The sequence below is a fragment of the Cherax quadricarinatus genome, chromosome 30 (assembly GCF_038502225.1).
Source record: "Cherax quadricarinatus isolate ZL_2023a chromosome 30, ASM3850222v1, whole genome shotgun sequence".
NCBI classification, from domain to species: Eukaryota; Metazoa; Arthropoda; class Malacostraca; order Decapoda; family Parastacidae; genus Cherax; species Cherax quadricarinatus.
The window spans coordinates 31,615,317-31,637,396 of NC_091321.1; the positions used below are offsets into that span (position 1 = coordinate 31,615,317).

The following is a 22,080-nucleotide window of genomic DNA, read 5'->3' on the forward strand; positions in this document are numbered from 1 at the left end:
TAAAGCCATTCCCTGTTTAAAGTGCCAATGAACTCTCATATTTTAGTTTCACTCATATATTATACCCCTTAAAGATCCACTAACCCAGCCTGGCATTAAACATTACTGACTGCAGTCTGTTTAATTTGATACTAGAAAGGAATGTGGGTACTTCACCTGTCCAGGTGTTGTGCACACCTGGATTTGCGTGAATGTCTCTGTTTATGTTATTGTTCCATCCACAAGTTGCTGACTTGTGTACTTACTCCCTGTTCACTTAGAATAGCGTTCACTGCGTCCAAGCATCACTGAATAGTTACAACAGTTTAATATACCTTGCACATCCTTGTGTATACTTACGATAGCAGGAGTGTCCACATACACTGTGTCTCACTGTTTGGTGCAGGAAGTTATACTAGGAGCACATCGTCTGTGAGTTTCTTCACTATATTCTGTGAGACGCACGTAGCACACATTAAATTGATATAAATGATGTATGCCTTCTCTTGTATGTTAGAAGTATGTGTTTTGTTTTGAATCAGGCTCCCCAATACATGTATTCCGGAAAGATGCCATGTCGCTGTGGCCATGCTAGGCTTCTAAATTAGACTGGTCAGGGTACTTTTCACTCTCCTCGAGGGAAGCCTAGGATGGTTGAATGCATTCCCAGCTAATAAGCCAACTCCCTTTGCTTTTGTGAATGCAAGGAGATAGAATGTCCTAACATTCGTTATTATCACTGGTGGCCTTAACCCACAGGAAGACTTCAGGTATTAAGACCTTATCTTGCAGTGTGCATACTTGAGAGTCAGCGAGTGACTCCCGGCTGCCTGGTCTCAGACCAGGTCTCGGGGGCGTTGACCCCTAAAACCTTCTCCAGGTAAACTTCAGGTGCCCTTTGGCAGGGAATGTCCCAACGCCAAGGACCCTGTTAACCCTCTCCTCGAACCTTCCACTTCCCACTGCAGTGTGAGACGAAGGGACAGTTCTCAGTTGAAATGGGAAAAGAATTTCCACACACGTCATTGATATATGATACATCACTTATTCTGATGCAAGATGCGTGACTTTCACACTGACGCATGATGTATCACTTTCACACAAACGCATGATATATAGATTTCATACACAGATGTGATGCATACCTTTCACACAGACATGTGATGCATACCTTTCACACGTAGATGTAATGCATACTTTTCACACTAACGCATGTATCAATTTCAGACTGACACGTGATACAACATTTTCCCACCGACACATAATACAATGTTTTCACATTGACACATGATGTATCAATTTCAAGCTAACACATTGCGTCACTTTCATAGTAAGGTTTGATGTGATATATCACTGTTACACTCGGGTGTGATCTATCATTTAGCGCACTGAAACATGAATGTACAGATTGTGAAGTTGTAGGAGAATATTTTGTTACAGATTCAGTTCAGATCGTAGTGACACTTGTACCTTAATTGTCAATAAAATATCAGCTCGAAAGCAAAACAGTGTTATTCGGTTTTCCAATAAAAAATATTGTTTCTATTAGAGACTGTCATTTTGAGTTGAATAGTAACTTTGTTTACATGAAGAGTGAGGTGTATGAGTCCCTCGCTCCTTCCCAGTAGCTCCCTTGAGATGCATAAGATCTTATCGATATACTTCCCTATCACTGTCGGGTTTCAGCTGGTAACAGGTAACAGTGGGGAAGTGTGGGGAGTGAATACGTTATGTAATGGTTTTGGAATGTATTTTGTAAAGATGAGGTAGTAAGATAGAAGCTAAAATTAATAAATTAAGGAGGTGGTAAGGGTAAAATATATGAAACTATTGGCAGAAAGGAGGACTAGAAAGAGTACAGATAATCAAAAGAAAATTAAAGAGATATAGGGCAGATTTAAGAATACAGTGTTAGTACGCAGCAGAAGTTTATGGGCATAAGAGTATGGGCACTGGAGGAAAGAGGAGTGATGGTGGATTGATCAGGTAAAGTGGGTGATAAAGGAGAGAAATTTACCATATGAGAGGTTTTGGCAATGAAGTGGTGAAGGAGAGCCAATGAGAGAGTAGATAAGGTTTTTATCAACAAATTTTGCTGGGAATAAGAGAAAGCCTTGGAATGAGGTCGATAAGTTGAGAAAACCTAAGGAACAAATGGATTTAATAGTTAAAATTGAATGATGCGAGGTAATGGGAAGATGGAGGGAATAATTCGATGAAATGTTAAATGCTGGCGAAGAAAGGGAGGCAGGGGATTCAGGCAATGGGCAGGGAGATGTAACGTCTTGTAGAAATGAGGAAAAACCAGATGCGAGTGTGGGAAGGTGCGCGAGGCTGTGGGTAGAATGAACGGGGGAAGGTGCGCGAGGCTGTGGGTAGAATGAACGGGGGAAGGTGCGCGAGGCTGTGGGTAGAATGAACGGGGGAAGGTGCACGAGGCTGTGGGTAGAATGAACGGGGGAAGGTGCACGAGGCTGTGGGTAGAATGAACGGGGGAAGGTGCGCGAGGCTGTGGGTAGAATGAACGGGGGAAGGTGCGCGAGGCTGTGGGTAGAATGAACGGGGGAAGGTGCGCGAGGCTGTGGGTAGAATGAACGGGGGAAGGTGCGTGAGGCTGTGGGTAGAATGAACGGGGGAAGGTGCGTGAGGCTGTGGGTAGAATGAACGGGGAAAGGTGCGCGAGGCTGTGGGTAGAATGAACGGGGGAAAGTGCGTGAGGCTGTGGGTAGAATGAACGGGGGAAGGTGCGCGAGGCTGTGGATAGAATGAACGGGGGAAGGTGCGCGAGGCTGAGGGTAGAATGAACGGGGGAAGGTGCGTGAGGCTGTGGGTAGAATGAACGGTGGAAGGTGCGCGAGGCTGTGGGTAGAATGAACGGGGGAAGGTGCGCGAGGCTGTGGGTAGAATGAACGGGGGAAGGTGCGCGAGGCTGTGGGTAGAATGAACGGGGTAAGGTGCGCGAGGCTGTGGGTAGAATGAACGGGGGAAGATGCGCGAGGCTGTGGGTAGAATGAACGGGGGAAGGTGCGTGAGGCTGTGGGTAGAATGAACGGGGGAAGGTGCGTGAGGCTGTGGGTAGCATGAGCGGGGGAAGGTGCGTGAGGCTGTGGGTAGAATGAACGGGGGAAGGTGCGCGAGGCTGTGGGTAGAATGAACGGGGGAAGGTGCGCGAGGCTGTGGGTAGAATGAACGGGGGAAGGTGCGTGAGGCTGTAGGTAGAATGAACGGGGGAAGGTGCGTGAGGCTGTGGGTAGAATGAACGGGGGAAGGTGCGCGAGGCTGTGGGTAGAATGAACGGGGGAAGGTGCGCGAGGCTGTGGGTAGAATGAACGGGGGAAGGTGCGCGAGGCTGAGGCTGTGGGTAGAATGAACGGGGGAAGGTGCGCGAGGCTGTGGGTAGAATGAACGGGGGAAGGTGCGCGAGGCTGTGGGTAGAATGAACGGGGGAAGGTGCGTGAGGCTGTGGGTAGAATGAACGGGGGAAGGTGCGCGAGGCTGTGGGTAGAATGAACGGGGGAAGGTGCGCGAGGCTGTGGGTAGAATGAACGGGGGAAGGTGCGTGAGGCTGTGGGTAGAATGAACGGGGGAAGGTGCGCGAGGCTGTGGGTAGAATGAACGGGGGAAGGTGCGCGAGGCTGTGGGTAGAATGAACGGGGGAAGGTGCGCGAGGCTGTGGGTAGAATGAACGGGGGAAGGTGCGCGAGGCTGTGGGTAGAATGAACGGGGGAAGGTGCGCGAGGCTGTGGGTAGAATGAACGGGGGAAGGTGCGCGAGGCTGTGGGTAGAATGAACGGGGGAAGGTGCGTGAGGCTGTGGGTAGAATGAACGGGGGAAGGTGCGTGAGGCTGTGGGTAGAATGAGCGGGGGAAGGTGCGTGAGGCTGTGGGTAGAATGAACGGGGGAAGGTGCGCGAGGCTGTGGGTAGAATGAACGGGGGAAGGTGCGCGAGGCTGTGGGTAGAATGAACGGGGGAAGGTGCGTGAGGCTGTGGGTAGAATGAACGGGGGAAGGTGCGTGAGGCTGTGGGTAGAATGAACGGGGGAAGGTGCGCGAGGCTGTGGGTAGAATGAACGGGGGAAGGTGCGTGAGGCTGTGGGTAGAATGAACGGGGGAAGGTGCGCGAGGCTGTGGGTAGAATGAACGGGGGAAGGTGCGTGAGGCTGTGGGTAGAATGAACGGGGGAAGGTGCGTGAGGCTGTGGGTAGAATGAACGGGGGAAGGTGCGTGAGGCTGTGGGTAGAATGAACGGGGGAAGGTGCGTGAGGCTGTGGGTAGAATGAACGGGGGAAGGTGCGTGAGGCTGTGGGTAGAATGAACGGGGGAAGGTGCGTGAGGCTGTGGGTAGAATGAACGGGGGAAGGTGCGTGAGGCTGTGGGTAGAATGAACGGGGGAAGGTGCGTGAGGCTGTGGGTAGAATGAACGGGGGAAGGTGCGTGAGGCTGTGGGTAGAATGAACGGGGGAAGGTGCGTGAGGCTGTGGGTAGAATGAACGGGGGAAGGTGCGTGAGGCTGTGGGTAGAATGAACGGGGGAAGGTGCGTGAGGCTGTGGGTAGAATGAACGGGGGAAGGTGCGTGAGGCTGTGGGTAGAATGAACGGGGGAAGGTGCGTGAGGCTGTGGGTAGAATGAACGGGGGAAGGTGCGTGAGGCTGTGGGTAGAATGAACGGGGGAAGGTGCTTGAGGCTGTGGGTAGAGTGAACGGGGGAAGGTGCGTGAGGCTGTGGGTAGAATGATCGGGGGAAGGTGCGTGAGGCTGTGGGTAGAATGATCGGGGGAAGGTGCGTGAGGCTGTGGGTAGAATGATCGGGGGAAGGTGCGTGAGGCTGTGGGTAGAATGATCGGGGGAAGGTGCGTGAGGCTGTGGGTAGAATGATCGGGGGAAGGTGCGTGAGGCTGTGGGTAGAATGAACGGGGGAAGGTGCGTGAGGCTGTGGGTAGAATGAACGGGGGAAGGTGCGTGAGGCTGTGGGTAGAATGAACGGGGGAAAGTGCGTGAGGCTGTGGGTAGAATGAACGGGGAAAGGTGCGTGAGGCTGTGGGTAGAATGAACGGGGGAAGGTGCGTGAGGCTGTGGGTAGAATGAACGGGGGAAGGTGCGTGAGGCTGTGGGTAGAATGAACGGGGGAAGGTGCGTGAGGCTGTGGGTAGAATGAACGGGGGAAAGTGCGTGAGGCTGTGGGTAGAATGAACGGGGGAAGGTGCGTGAGGCTGTGGGTAGAATGAACGGGGGAAGGTGCGTGAGGCTGTGGGTAGAATGAACGGGGGAAGGTGCGTGAGGCTGTGGGTAGAATGAACGGGGAAAGGTGCGCGAGGCTGTGGGTAGAATGAACGGGGGAAGGTGCGTGAGGCTGTGGGTAGAATGAACGGGGGAAGGTGCGTGAGGCTGTGGGTAGAATGAACGGGGGAAGGTGCGTGAGGCTGTGGGTAGAATGAACGGGGGAAGGTGCGTGAGGCTGTGGGTAGAATGAACGGGGTAAGGTGCGTGAGGCTGTGGGTAGAATGAACGGGGGAAGGTGCGTGAGGCTGTGGGTAGAATGAACGGGGGAAGGTGCGTGAGGCTGTGGGTAGAATGAACGGGGGAAGGTGCGTGAGGCTATGGGTAGAATGAAAGAAAGTAAAGCTGGAATAGATGGTATCAGGACAGGAATGGCAACAGCAGCTGGGGATACCGTTCTGGAGTGATTGGTGCATTATTCAATATATACATGAAGGGTAGAAAGATATGTAGGGATTTACAGAGAGCAATTTTGTAGGATTATAGAGATAGAAAGGGGTTTTAGGAAGGGCAGAAGATAGGTTAACTAATTTCATACAATGAAGCATATAGGAACATAAGAAAGAAGGAACACTGCAACAGGCCTACTGGCCTATGCGAAGCATGTCAAATTCTCCAACCGGCTTAAGCCGTTGCCTTGACCTAGTCAGTTCAGTAACGTCACTTAAAGGAGGAGCACGGCATCCGACCTAGTAGCACAAGCTAGTCAGGTCCAACTTACACCCACCCACACCCACTCAAGTATTTATCCAACCTTTTTGTAAAGCTGCACAACGTCTTAGCTTCTATGACGGTACTCGGGAGTTTGTTGCACTCATCCCCAACTCTGTCACCAAACCAGTGCTTTCCTATGTCCTTCCTGAATCTGAATTTTTCCAATTTAAAGCCACACACACACACACACACACACACACACATATATATATACATATATATATATATATATATATATATATATATATATATATATATATATATATATATATATATATGTATATATATATATATATATATATATATATATATATATATATATATATATATATATATATATATATATATATATATATATATATATATATATAAATATATATATATCTTCTTTCACCACACCGGCCGTATCCCACCGAGGCAGGGTGGCCCAAAAAGAAAAACAAAAGTTTCTCTTTTTAAATTTAGTAATTTATACGAGAGAGGGGGTTACTAGCCCCTTGCTCCCGGCATTTTAGCCGCCTCTTACAACACGCATAGCTTACGGAGGAAGAATTCTGTTCCACTTCTCCATGGAGATAAGAGGAAATAAACAATAACAAGAACTAGAAAGAAAATAGAAGAAAACCCAGTAGAAGTAGCAAGACATACCTGAAATCTTGCATGTTTATGAGACAGACAAAAGACACCAGCAATCCTACCATAATATAAAACAATTACAGGCTTTCGTATTACACTCACGTGGCAGGACGGTAGTACCTCCCTGGGTTGTTGCTGTCTACCAACCTACTACCTAGAATATACATACAAATATATATATATATCTATATATATATATATATATATATATATATATATATATATATATATATATATATATATTATATATATATATATACATATATATATATATATATATATATATATATATATATATATATATATATATATATATATATATATATATATGTATATATATATATATATATATATATATATATATATATATATGTAGTGCCGAATATGTAAAACTGGTCAATTAGCAAGAACTCATTTAAAATTAAGTCCTTTCTAAAATTTTATCTTATACGTTTAAAGATATATTTTTTTCATTAATGTTAATGTAAAAAATTTTAATTTTGCTCCAAAAGAATCTTAGAAAACTTAACTAACCTTATTATAACGAGAACAATTTATTTTAGCCTAACCTAACTAAATACATTTCAGATTTGTTTACAATAATTTATTACTAAACAAACACAGTGAAATATATTTTTTTCGTTAGGTTCAGAATGATTTTGGCGAAATTATTGCATATACAAATTTTCACTTGTCCTATATGGCAAGATGAGCGTTGCTATTTAAGCCAAGATCGCAAGTTCTGCCTATTCGGCACGACATATATATATATATATATATATATATGTCGTGCCGAATATGTAAAACTGGTCAAATAGCAAGAACTCATTTAAAATTAAGTCCTTTCTGAAATTTTCTTTTATACGTTTAAAGATATATTTTTTTCATTAATGTTGATGTAAAAATTTATAATTTTGCACCAAAAGGAACTTGGAAAACTTACCTAACCTTATTATAACAAGAACAATTTATTTTAGCCTAACCTAACTAAATATATTTTAGATTTGTTTACAGTAATTTAATATTAAACAAACACAATCAAATATATTTTTTTCGTTAGGTTCAGAATGATTTTAGCGATATTATTGCATACACAAATTTTCACTTGTCTTATATGGCATGATGAGCGTTGCTATTTAAGCCAAGATCGCAAATTCTGCTTATTCGGCACGACATATATATATATATATATATATATATATATATATATATATATATATATATATATATATATATATATATATATATATATATATATATATACATATATATATATATATATATATATATATATATATATATATATATATATATATATATATATATATATATATATATAATTGGTGGTTCTTGGTAGCGGGTAGTAATAAGAAGGCTTCTTACTTTATTTGCGGTATCTGGGTATACAGGCAGTGTGTTAAGTGCCCATGGCCTGGGAGGGCCATGCCCAGCGAGGGAGAGAGGAGTAGACCTTGTTGACAGAGTGAAGGCCACTGAGTGAGTGAGAGGGAAGCAGGTCTGGGCATACTGAAGTGGCATAGGCCTATAGGTGGCAGCACAAGCCTGACACGAAATATAAACTCCTCTGGCAGACAGCATAGACAACTGCAGACAGTACATGCTGTCTACAATATATATATATATATATATATATATATATATATATATATATATATATATATATATATATATATATATATATATATATATATATATATATATATATATATATATATATATATATATATATGTATATATATATATATATATATATATATATATATATATATATATATATATATATATATATATATATATATATATATATATATATATATATATATATATATATATATATATATATATATATATATGTCGTGCCGAATATGTAAAACTGGTCAATTAGCAAGAACTCATTTAAAATAAAGTCCTTTCTGAAATTTTCTCTTATACGTTTAAAGACATTTTTTTTCATTTATGTTAATGTAAAAATTTTTAATTTTGCTCCAAAAGAATCTTAGAAAACTTACCTAACCTTATTATAACAAGAGCAATTTATTTTAGCCTAAAGCAACAAAATATATTTTAAATACGTTTACAGTAATTTAATACTAAACAAACACAATCAAATATATTTTTTTCCGTTAGGTTCAGAATGATTTTGGCGAAATTATTGCATACACAAATTTTCACTTGTCCTATATGGCAAGATGAGCGTTGCTATTTAAGCCAAGATCGCAAGTTCTGCCTATTCGGCACTACATTATATATATATATATATATATATATATATATATATATATATATATATATATATATATATATATATATATATATATATATATATGAGTGGCGTCCCTGGGACTCCACGCCACAGCACCCCCACTCTGTTTTTCAAGTCACGTGTTTTCAGCTCAGCACGGCTATTTCAGTAAGTCAGAGGAGAGTTTGTGGTGCTTTCGGCATCCAGTGTGGGTGTTTCTCCAAGTGGGTATGTGGGAGAGGAAGTGGCCAGGTTCCTCCCCTTACTCACACCTTACTTCGCCTACAATCACACTACACCACCCTGCAATCACTTCCTCTGCTGAGTTTTCTGCTGTTTTCCGTGTGAATTCATTGCCAGAGCTGTATATCCGAGTACCCAAGGCCACTCGAAGCCACGTGGATCACAAAGCCACATGGATCACCAAGCCATGTTTATCAGCAAGCCACATAGATCACGAAGCCAAGTGGTGCAAGCCACGTGGGGTGTGGACGATGCCATGTGGATCTACAAGCCACGTGGGTTACCAAGCCAGATGTCCCAAGCCACATGCTGTGGTCTGCTGCCGCATGACTCCACTGATATCACCTCAAGACGTCACCCACGGTGCTGCCCGACTTCACGACGTCACGATGTATCCCTGACGTCACCTCGAGATGTCACCCTATGACATCCCACATGACGTCACTCCAGGACGTCACCTCGCGACATCTGCTGACGTCACCTCGCGACGTCTGCTGACGTCACCTGGCGACGTCTGCTGACGTCACCTGGCGACGTCTTCTGACGTCACCACGCGATGCCACCCCATGACATCACCTCACGACGTCACACCTGATCGACAGTGTTAGTTTCACAGTGAGCAATATGTTGTTTTGTCGAGAAGACTGAAAGAAAATATATGTCGTGTGTTAATTAAGTCCTCTCAGTCAGTGTTCTCACATGTTCGTGCATAGCTTAGTGTCGATTTTTACACAGAAAAGTGTCATTTGCTAGTATAAGCCATGTAGTACCACATGTGCAGTGCGGGTGTGTGCAGTTTTCCGTGTGTCTTGTGTGGTCTTGAGCCCAGACTACTGTGTAGCACCTCGTCTTACTTGTCACCCAGTGTGACCAGCACGTTTGACAGCTGATATTAGTCAGCCCTGAGCATCTGAGCCTCTTGTACAGAAAGCTCTTATTGTTCGCTGCTCATGATGCCCTGCAGAATCGTACCTGCTACGATTCCCATCGAAATTTGTTTCACTTCACCTCCAGACCGTCAGAGTGCTATAAAATGTAGACGAGTCTGGGGACGCTTAGACTAACCTCTGCTGTAACTCCAACTGTCAAGAGAATGACACTCGTCAAGCAGCAGTTAGCCCCTGTTGGCAGGCGATTGTCTGCCTCCTGTCATAGCTTCAGTGAGCAGCCTGCACAAAGATGATGTCACTTTGACTGCTAGTCCGCTCATTGCAGTACGGTGTATGATGTTACTACTCCCAGAAGTTTTGCCAAGATGTCTCTGCCACGACTCACTCCACGCTCGCCGGCAGTGACAGCCCCAGCGACAGTACCAGTTGAGAAATGTCCTCCTGAGTCGCTTGTCAGAAGAAGTCCTGCCCAGTTGCTGAATATTAACGACGCCTCACTCGAGGGCACCAGTAGGTTGTGCCCCAGGTTGAGTGAAACCTGCAGTGACTCCTACGATGACTGCTTCACCGTTCCAGAGGAAACCATATCCTGTTACTTCACAGCTCACCTGCAGTGATGTTTTCTGTGTTGTAGTATCTGTCCAGATGCAGGAAGGCATGCAGTGATGCCCCTTGACGCTCACTGCCTTAGACCACGATGTTTAGCACACCCCACCCGTTTTTTTTCTTCCCTCCCTGTAAGAAGTTTTTTTTCCATACCCATGTATTTATATATATATATGTTTTTATTTTGTGTTGTGTGCCCTGTTCCGGCGAGAGAGAGCCCGAGTTTTTTTTACAGCCAGTCATGGTCAGGAGCGACCATGGTGGTGCGTGGCCGAGCAAATGTAGACAGTCTGTACTGTCTGCATAGACAGCCTATACTGCCTGCCAGCTGAGTTCATATTTTGTGCCATGCTTGTGCTGCCACTTCAGTATGTCCAGACCTGCCTCTCTCTCACTCACTCAGCGGCCTTCACTCAGTCAACAAGGCCTACATCCCCCTTCCTCGCTGGGCATGGCCCTCCCGGGCCATGGGCACTTAACACATTGCCTGTGTACTCAGATACGGCAAATAAAGTAAGAAGCCTCCGAAGCCTTATTATTACTCTCTGCTACCAAGAATCACCAATTAACCCATAATATTACATATATATATATATATATATATATATATATATATATATATATATATATATATATATATATATATATATATGTCGCGCCGAATATGTGAAACTGGTCAATTAGCAAGAACTCATTTAAAATTAAGTCTTTTCTGAAAATTTCTCTTATACGTTTAAAGATATATTTTTTTCATTAATGTTAATGTTAAAAATTTTCATTTTGCACCAAAAGAATTTTAGAAAACTTACCTAGCCTTATTGTAACAAGATCAATTTATTTTAGCCTTACCCAACTAAATATATTTTAAATACGTTAACAATAATTTAGTACTAAACAAACACAATCAAATATATTTTTTTTCGTTAGGTTCAGAATGATTTTGGAGAAATTATTGCATACACAAATTTTCGCTTGTCCTATATGGCAAGATGATCGTTGCTATTTAAGCCAAAATCGCAAGTTTTGCCTATTCGGCACGACATATACATATATATATATATACATACATATATATATATATATATATATATATATATATATATATATATATATATATATATATATATATATATATATATATATGTCGTGCCGAATATGTAAAACTGGTCAATCAGCAAGAACTCATTTAAAATTAAATCCTTTCTAAATTTTTCTCTTATACGTTCAAAGATATAATTTTTTCATTAATGTTGATGTAAAAATTTATAATTTTGCGCCAAAAGGAACTTAGAAAACTTACCTAACCTTATTATAATAAGCGCAATTTATTTTAGCCTAACCCAACTAAATATATTTTAGATTTGTTTACAATAATTTAATACTAAACAAACACAGTGATCTATATTTTTTTCTTTAAGTTCAGAATGATATTGGCGAAATTATTGTATACACAAATCTTCGCTTGTCTTATATGGCAAGATGAGCGTTGCTATTTAAGCCAAGATCGCAAGTTCTGCCTATTCGGCACGACATATATATATATATATATATATATATATATATATATATATATATATATATATATATATATATATATATATATATATATATATATATATATATATATATATATATATATATATATGTGTGTGTGTGTGTGTGTGTGTGTGTGTGTGTGTGTGTGTGTGTGTGTGTGTGTGTGTGTGTGTGTGTGTATTCAGTGATATTTTATATTCAAATAAATAATCATGCAAATATAATTCACAGGTTCGTTTGCGATTATGTGCCTAATGACAGGGAAAATCGTAAAGCAACTAGCTGTAATGCCTGAAGATCCAGAAGCACCTTATGATGATAACATTACCGACAGTTTCCTTACCATCGATGACAAGCAAACATATACTCCAGTCCAAGTGGCAGCAATCGTGGCACTAACGAATGGATTTGCTCAGGTATGATATATATAAAATATATTATGTATGTATATATATATATATATATATATATATATATATATATATATATATATATATATATATATATATATATATATATATATATATATATATATATATATATGTCGTGCCGAATATGTAAAACTGGTCAATTAGCAAGAACTCATTAAAATTAAGTCCTTTCTAAAATTTTCTCTTATACGTTTAAAGATATATTTTTTTCATTAATGTTAATGTAAAAATTTTTAATTTTGCACCAAAAGAATCTTAGAAAACTTACCTAACCTTATTATAGCAAGATAATTTTATTTTAACCTAACCCAACTAAATATATTTTAAATACGTTTACAATAATTTAGTACTAAACAAACACAATCAATTACATTTTTTTCGTTAGGTTCAGAATGATTTTGGCGATATTATTGCATACACAAATTTTCACTTGTCCTATATGGCAAGATGAACGTTGCTATTTAAGCCAAGCTCGCAAGTTCTGCCTATTCGGCACGACATATATATATATATGTATATGTATATATATATATATATATATATATATATATATATATATATATATATATATATATATATATATATATATATATATATATATATATATATATATATATATATATATATATATATATATATATATATATATATATATATATATATATATATATATATATATATATATGGGGCAGAAGTTTGTGGTTATAGGAGGGTGGGTGCAGGAGGAAAGAGGAGTAATTGGTGGAATAATGAAGTAAAGGGTGTGAGTAAAGAGAAAAATTTAGCTTATGAGAGGTTGAAGAGAGTGGTGAGAGAGTGCAAAAGGAGACCAGATGATAAAGTGGGAGAGGCACTGTCAAGGAATTTTAATGAAAACAAGAAAAAAATTTGGAGTTAAACAAGTTAAGAAAGCGTAGAGAATGAATGGATTTGTCAGTTAAAAACAGAGTAGGGGAGTTAGTAGACGGGGAGATGGAGGTTTTGGGTAGATGGCGAGAATATTTTGAGGAACTTTTAAATGTCGACGAAGAAAGGGAAGCGGTAATTTCATGCACTGAGTGAAGAAGAACAGGTTGTGAGTGTGGGGGAGGTGCGTGAGGCATTACGTAGAATGAAACGGGGTAAAGCAGCTGGAACTGACGGAATCATGATAGAAATGTTAAAAGCAGGGGGGATATAGTGTTGGAGTGGTTGGTATTTTTGTTTAATAAATGTATGAAAGAGGGGAAGGTACCTAGGGATTGGCAGAGAGCATGTATAGTCCCTTTATTTAAAGGGAAGGGGGACAAAAGAGATTGTAAAAATTATAGAGGAATAAGTTTACTGAGTATACCAGGAAAAGTGTACGGTAGGGTTATAATTGAAAGAATTAGAGGTAAGACAGAATGTAGGATTGCGGATGAGCAAGGAGGTTTTAGAGTGGGTAGGGGATGTGTAGATCAGGTGTTTACATTGAAGCATATATGTGAACAGTATTTAGATAAAGGTAGGGAAGTTTTCATTGCATTTATGGATTTAGAAAAGGCATATGATAGAGTGGATAGGGGAGCAATGTGGCAGATGTTGTAAGTATATGTAAAAGTAGGTCTTAGACAGGGATGTTTAATGTCACCACGGTTGTTTAATATATTTATTGATGGGGTTGTAAAAGAAGTAAATGCTAGGGTGTTCAGGAGAGGGGTGGGATTAAATTATGGGGAATTAAATACAAAATGGGAATTGGCACAGTTGCTTTTTGCTGATGATACTGTGCTTATGGGAGATTCTAAAGAAAAATTGCAAAGGTTAGTGGATGAGTTTGGGAGTGTGTGTGAAGGTAGAAAGTTGAAAGTGAACATAGAAAAGAGTAAGGTGATGAGGGTGTCAAATGATTTAGATAAAGAAAAATTGGATATTAAATTGGTGAAGGAGGAGTATGGAAGAAGTGAATGTTTTCAGATACTTGGAGAGTTGACGTGTCGGCGGATGGATTTATGAAGGATGAGGTTAATCACAGAATTGATGAGGGATAAAAGGTGAGCGGTGCGTTGAGGTATATGTGGAGACAAAAAAGTTATCTATGGAGGAAAAGAAGGGAATGTATGAAAATATAGTAGTACCAACACTCTTGTATGGGTGTGAAGCTTGGGTTGTGAATGCAGCAGCGAGGAGGCGGTTGGAGGCAGTGGAGATGTCCTGTCTAAGGGCAATGTGTGGTGTAAATATTATGCAGAAAATTCGGAGTGTGGAAATTAGGAGAAGGTGTGGAGTTAATAAAAGTATTAGTCAGAGGGTTGTTGAGGTGGTTTGGTTATTTAGAGAAAATGGATCAAAGTAGAATGACATGGAAAGCGTATAAATCTGTAGGGGAAGGAAGGCGGGGTAGGGGTCGTCCTCGAAAAGGTTGGAAGGAAGGGGTACGGGAGGTTTTGTGGGCGAGGGGCTTGGACTTCCAGCAGGCGTGCATGAGCGTGTTCGATAGGAGTGAATAGAGACGAATGGTAATTGGGACCTGATGATCTGTTGGAGTGTGAGCAGGGTAATATTTAGTGAAGGGATTCAGGGATTCAGGGAGGGGGGAGGGGGAGGGGGAGGGGAGGGGAGAGGGAGGGGGAGGGGGGAGGGGGAGGGGTAGTGGGAGGGGTAACGATACACACCTCTTGCTGAACAAGCAGTCAACCAATACTATCACCACCACTACTCATTCATCCTTCCACTCTTATCTATTTCCCCCACAGTAGTCGTCGGGCAGAAAGGGGAAGTGATGGGGGAGAAAGAGACAGTGGTGGGGCAGCAAGGGGTAGTGGTGAGGGAGAAAGGGGCAGTGGGGAGGGAGAAAGGGGCAGTGGTGGAGCAGAAACGGGTAGTGGTGGGGAAGAAAGGGGCAGTGGTGGGGCAGAAAGGGGTAGTGGTGGGGGAGAAAGACTGTATATTGGCATGAGGACGAATAGAATGGAACAGACAAATAAATAAATAATAAATGCGATAAAGAGAGAATAAGAGAGAGATTAATAAAGGTATGCGAGAAACCTACCGTCCTGTTTACTACGAAAGAGACGAAGTTCTCCGTCTTGAGGTTCTCCCTAGTGAGGTTCTCCATCGTGAGGTTCTCCGTTGTGAGGTTCTCCGTCTTGAGGTTCTCCCTAGTGAGGTTCTCCATCGTGAAGTTCTCCATTGTGAGGTTCTCCGTCTTGAGGTTCTCCCTCGTGAGGTTCTCCATCGTGAGGTTCTCCGTCTTGAGCTTCTCCGTCTTGAGCTTCTCCCTCATGAGGTTCTCCATCGTGAGGTTCTCCATTGTGAGGTTCTCCGTCTTGAGGTTCTCCCTAGTGAGGTTCTCCATCGTGACGTTCTCCATCGTGAGGTTCTCCGTCGTTAAGTTCTCCATCATGAGGTTTTCCGTCTTGAATAAGTTTCTCCATCGTGAGGTTCTCCGTCGTAAGGTTCTCCCTTATACCCCCGGGGAACCATTTCACCTCAAAAAGGAGTTTCAAATGCCTTAGTTGCGTTTTTTTTCCGCTCTGTGTTTAGCGACAGTGGTCTGAAAAGACAAGAGGCTGGAACAAGAGAATGGAGTCTCAAATACGGTAGGCGAAACGTTTCAATAATAAAGAACTCAATTTTACAGTATTTCATACCATTTTCAGCATTCCCAATCAGTTTAGTGGCTGTTGAAGCTAAATTTGCTGAACATTTGCTGGAGTTTCCTACCCCAGGATGCACGCTCGTTTGTACTTCGATAATGTTGAGCTCAGAGCATAAAGTTTCTTTGATTGTTATGTCTCTGATTAGTTCCTCTTACAACAAATCCAGTGTATTTTCAGTTTTAGTGGAATCAGTTATCTCTTGGTTCAGTGCAAACTTCTCACAAAGCCTCATTAGTTCCCTGGCATGTACCTGCTGAGCCAGAGTATTCCAGGAACCATTTCTGGTATAATGCTGTGATGAACAATACAGGGCGCGTGCGTGCGTACGTCAACAGTCTCAGTACTGGGTGTGTGTGTGTGTGTGTATTAAAAGTCACAATACAGTGTGTCAACAGTCACAGCACAGTGTGTGTGTCAACAGTCACAGTACAGTGTGTGTCAGAAGACACAGTACAGTGTGTGTGTCAACAATCACAGTACAGTGTGTGTGTGTCAACAATCACAGTACAGTGTATGTGTGTCAACAGTCATAGTACAGTGTGTGTGTGTGTATGTGTGAGTGTGTTTGTGTGTGTGTGTGTGTGTGTGTGTGTGTGTGTGTGTGTGTGTGTGTGTGTGTGTGTGTGTGTGTCAACAGTCACAGTACAGTGTGTGTGTGTGTGTGTGTGCACTCACCTAGTTGAGGTTGCAGGGGTCGATTCCAAGCTCCTGGCCCCGCCTCTTTACTGGTCGCTACTAGGTCACTCTCCCTGAACCGTGAGCTTTATCATACCTCTGCTTAAAGCTATGTGTGGATCCTGCCTCCACTACATCGCTTCCCAAACTGTTCCACTTCCTGACTACTCTGTGGCTGGAGAAATACTTCCTAACATCCCTGTGATTCATCTGTGTCTTCAACTTCCAACTGTGTCCCCTTGTTGCTTAGTTAGTGTTGACGTGTACTAGCTCTGTGAAGACCTGTTTGCGCGCTCTCTACGAATTGAAGCAAGATGCCCTCCATCGAGCAACTTTACCAACAGCTTAAGGAAGAACTGAGGTTGGCGAAGGTGGAGATTCGGCGACTGATCGAGGAAAACAAGAAGATTCGTAGTAGTCCTCCTGTTTTGAGTCCTCAGGTCAAGAAGGGAAACTGGTCAGTGGCTGGACAGCAGGGAACGAAGTTGACGATCAAGAAGAAGAATGGAAAGGTAGAAACGATGAAGAAGAAAGAGACTGCCGTGGAAACTGTTGTGGAAACATCTAATACATTCTCAGTGCTACACGACGAATGTGAGTCGACTACTGGGAACATCACGACGAACGACACCAAGGAAGGTAAGAATATTGTTGTTGTTGGGGATAGCCAAGTTAGGTATATGGATAGGGCGTTCTGCTTGAAGGACAGGAGTAGGAGACAGAGAGTTTGCTTTCCGGGGGCTGGGATGGAGGATATTGTTAGCCGTCTGGATGACATCATGAAAGGTAATGGGAGCAATCCTATTATCTGTCTCAGTGCTGGAGGCAACGATGTTGGCAGACGTAGGAGTGAAGACCTGATTAGCAGGTATAGGTCAGCAACAGAAATAATTAGGAGTAAGGGTGGGAACCCTGTCATATGTGGTGTTTTGCCAAGGAGAGGAGTTGGAAATGAATGGTTGTCCAGGGCAATTGGTGTCAATTGCTGGCTGGACAAATACTGTAAGGAAAATGCGGTAACATTCATAGACAACTGGGACCTCTTCTATGGCAGAAGTGACATGTATGCCAGGGATGGGGTTCACTTATCTAGGTCTGGGGTGGTAGCACTGGCAACTGCAGTGGAGGGAGCAGTTAGGACTTTAAACTAGGAATAGTTAGTGGTATGGGTTTTGGCAGGAAAACAGTGAAGTCCCAGTGTAGTAATATTACGAGTTCTAGGGGAACTAGTAATAAGCAGAACGAGGTAGATATTGAAAAGCCAAGGACATTGGGTGATAAGGACAGTAATAGGTTTAGTAGAAAAACAGAAATGAGCAGGAAGGGTAAAGAGAAAGGAGAGTCTTTCAATGTTTATTATGCTAATTGCCGTAGTGCTAGGAATAAGATGGACGAGTTGAGATTAGTTGCTAGTGCAGGTAACATTGATGTATTTGCCTTAACTGAGACGTGGTTTAATTCAAAAAGTCGGGACATGCCTGCAGAATGTCATATTCAGGGTTTTAAATTGTTCCAAGTAGATAGAAGTATCGGGAAGGGGGGTGGGGTGGCATTGTATGTCCGAGATTGCTTGAACTGTTGCATAAAAACGGGTATTAAGTCTGAAGTAACACATACAGAGTCTGTTTGGATAGAATTTTCAGAGGGGCATGAAAAACTGATTTTAGGAGTGATATACCGTCCCCCAAACTTAGATAGGGACCAAGGGAGACTACTAAGGGAGGAAATTGTTAAGGCCACAAGGCACGATAATGTAGTAATTCTAGGAGACTTTAACTTTAGTCATATTGATTGGAATTTCTTGACTGGGAATTTAGAATCATACGACTTCTTAGAAGTAGTTCAGGATTGTTTTTTGAAGCAGTTTGTGACAGAACCTACAAGGGGAAATAACCTGCTTGACTTAGTTATGGCAAACAATGAATCCCTTGTTAATAATTTAGAAATTTCAGAGGAACAGGGTGCTAGCGACCACAAATCAATTACATTTAGCATTGAACGGAAGTACGATAGTAGCGATAACTCAGTAACAGTCCCAGATTTTCGCTTAGCAGATTACGATGGGCTTAGAGAACACTTATCATCTGTTGACTGGGGTAACGAAGTGAGCTATCAATATGACAGTTTTCTGAACACAATACATGCTGCTCAAAGAACGTTTATCCCATATAAAGAAATTAGATCAAATAGAAATGACCCAAAATGGATGAATAATAGGCTCAAATATCTACTAGGGCATAAGAAAGGAATTTATAGGCGTATCAAAAGAGGTGAGGGTCATCTTATGAATCAGTATATTGACATTAAGAGGGACATTAAAAAGGGGATAAGAAAAGCTAAAAGGGACTATGAAATTAAAGGTGCTAGGGATTCTAAAACTAACCCAAAAAGTTTTTTCCAGGTCTATAGAACAAAAGTTAGAGATAAGATAGGTCCCCTTAAAAATAACTCTGGGCACCTTACTGACAAAGAGAATGAAATGTGCTCGATTTTTAATAATTATTTTCTCTCAGTTTTTACACAGGAAGACACTAACAATATTCCAGTAATTAATTTTTATAGTTGGCTAGAAGAAGATAAATTATGTAACATCACAGTCACTAGTGAAATGGTTGTGAAGTAGATAGACAGACTGAAGCAAAATAAGTCGCCGGGTCCTTATGAGGGTTTTTCAAGGGTTCTTAAGGAATGCAAAATGGAACTCTGTGAACCATTAACTAATATTTTTAATTTATCTCTTCAAACAGGTGTAGTGTCTGATATGTGGAAGATGGCTAATGTAATTCCTATTTTTAAAACAGGGGACAAGTCGTTACCGTCAAATTACAGCCCAATAAGCCTGACCTCAATTGTAGGCAAATTACTAGAGTCAATTATAGCTGAGATTATAAGAAGCCATCTCGATAAGCATAGCTTGATTAATGATACTCAGCATGGATTCACAAGAGGCCGGTCTTGTCTAACTAATTTATTAACTTTCTTCAGTAAAGCTTTTGAGGCTGTTGACCACGAAATTGATATTATTTACTTAGATTTTAGTAAGGCTTTTGATAGAGTTCCGCACCATAGACTGTTAAAGAAAGTGGCAGCTCATGGCATTGGGGGAAAAGTGCTCTCGTGGATCGAGTCATGGCTCACTGACAGGAAGCAGAGTGTCCGTAAATGGGGTCAAATCCGAGTGGGGATCTGTAACAAGTGGCGTTCCACAGGGATCAGTCTTGGGCCCGTTGTTGTTTATAATATATATCAATGATCTTGATGAGGGAATTACTAGTGATATGAGCAAATTCGCCAATGACACAAAGATAGGTAGGATAATTGATTCAAACGTAGATGTTATGGAACTTCAGGAGGATTTAAACAAACTCTATTCTTGGTCAGAAAAGTGGCAGATGCAGTTCAATGTAGATAAATGCAAGGTTCTGAAGCTTGGGAGTGCCCATAACCCTAGTACTTATAAGTTAAATGATGTAGAACTTAGCCATACAGATTGCGAAAAGGACTTGGGGGTTATGGTGAGCAGCAACCTTAAACCAAGACAGCTATGCCTAAGCGAACGTAATAAGGCAAATAGATTACTGGGATTTATATCAAGAAGTGTAAGCAACAGAAATCCAGAGGTCATACTACAGCTTTATACATCATTAGTAAGGCCTCACCTAGATTATGCAGCTCAGTTCTGGCCTCCATATTACAAAATGGACATAAATTCGTTAGAAAACATTCAGCGAAGGATGACTAAATTAATACATAGCATTAGAAATCTTCCTTATGAAGAAAGATTGAAGACTCTTAAGTTACATTCACTTGTTAGGCGAAGAATGAGGGGAGACCTGATCGAAGTGTATAAGTGGAAGATAGGTATTAATAAAGGGGATATTAATAAGGTCTTGAGGATGCCTCTCCAAGAGAGAACCCGCAGTAATGGATTTAAATTAGATAAGTTTAGATTTAGAAAGGACATAGGAAAGTATTGGTTTGGAAATAGGGTAGTAGATGAGTGGAACAGTCTACCTAGTTGGGTTGTTGAGGCTGGGACTTTGGGTAGTTTCAAATTTAGGTTGGATAAGTACATGAGTGGGAGGGGTTGGATTTGAGTGGGACTTTCACATTAGGGCTTATTTCTTGGGTGGCATTGAAAATTGGGTTGGGCAAATGTTTTGTTAGTGGGATGAATTGTAAAGGACCTGCCTAGTATGGGCCAACAGGCCTCCTGCAGTGTTCCTCCTTTCTTATGTTCTTATGTTCCCATCTCTGGAACATCCTGTCTTTGTCCACCTTGTCAATTCCTCTCAGTATTTTGCATATCGTTATCATGTCCCCCTATCTCTCCTGTCCTCCAGTGTCCTCAGGTTGATTTCCCTTAACCTCTCCTCGTAGGACATACCTCTTAGCTCTGGGACTAGTCTTGTTGCAAACCTTTGCACTTTCCCTAGTTTCTTTACGTGTTTGGCTAGGTGTGGGTTCCAAACTGGTGCCGCATACTCCAATATGGGCCTAATATACACGGTGTACAGAATCCTGAACGATTCCTTATTAAGATGTCGGAATGCTGTTCTGAGGTTTGCTAGGTGCCAATATGCTGCAGCAGTTATTTGGTTGATGTGCGCTTCAGGAGATGTGCCTGGTGTTATACTCACCCCAAGATCTTTTTCCGTGAGTGAGGTTCGTAGTCTCTGGCCCCCTAGACTGTATTCTGTCTGCAGTCTTCTTTGCCCTTCCCCAATCTTGATGACTTTGCACTTGGTGGGGTTGAACTCCAGGAGCCAATTGCTGGACCAGGTCTGCAGCCTGTCCAGATCCCTTTGTAGTTCTGCCTGGTCTTCGATCGAATGAATTCTTCTCATCAACTTCACATCATCTGCAAACAGGGACACTTCCGAGTCTGTTCCTTCTGTCATGTAGTTCACAAATACCAGAAACAGCACTGGTCCTAGGACTGACCCCTGTGGGACCCCGCTGGTCACAGGTGCCCACTCTGACGCCTCGCCACGTACCACGACTCGCTGCTGTCTTCCTGACAAGTATTCCCTGATCCATTGTAGTGCCTTCCCTGTTATCCTCATCAGAGCTCTCAGAGCTTTCTTCTGTCTGCTGATTCTCTTCTCTAATTTTTCTTATCATTGAGACAGCTTTGTCTCTCACAGTCATGTCTTCATCAGCGCACATACCAAGAAGCAGTTGATCTGTGCGAGCAAAGTACGGAT

The 22,080-nt window shown here is 41.8% G+C and overlaps 1 protein-coding gene across 2 annotated transcripts in view; it reads left to right on the forward strand.

Annotated features, from left to right (window-relative positions):
• The window catches only part of LOC128692800 (prestin-like), a 268,729-nt gene that overhangs the window by 134,374 nt on the left and 112,275 nt on the right, over nucleotides 1–22,080 (forward strand). For both annotated transcript variants that reach the window (XM_070090068.1, XM_070090069.1), the window contains exon 5: nucleotides 12,376–12,560. In XM_070090068.1, the coding sequence (XP_069946169.1) occupies nucleotides 12,376–12,560 (185 nt within the window). The remainder of the gene's footprint in view (nucleotides 1–12,375; nucleotides 12,561–22,080) is intronic.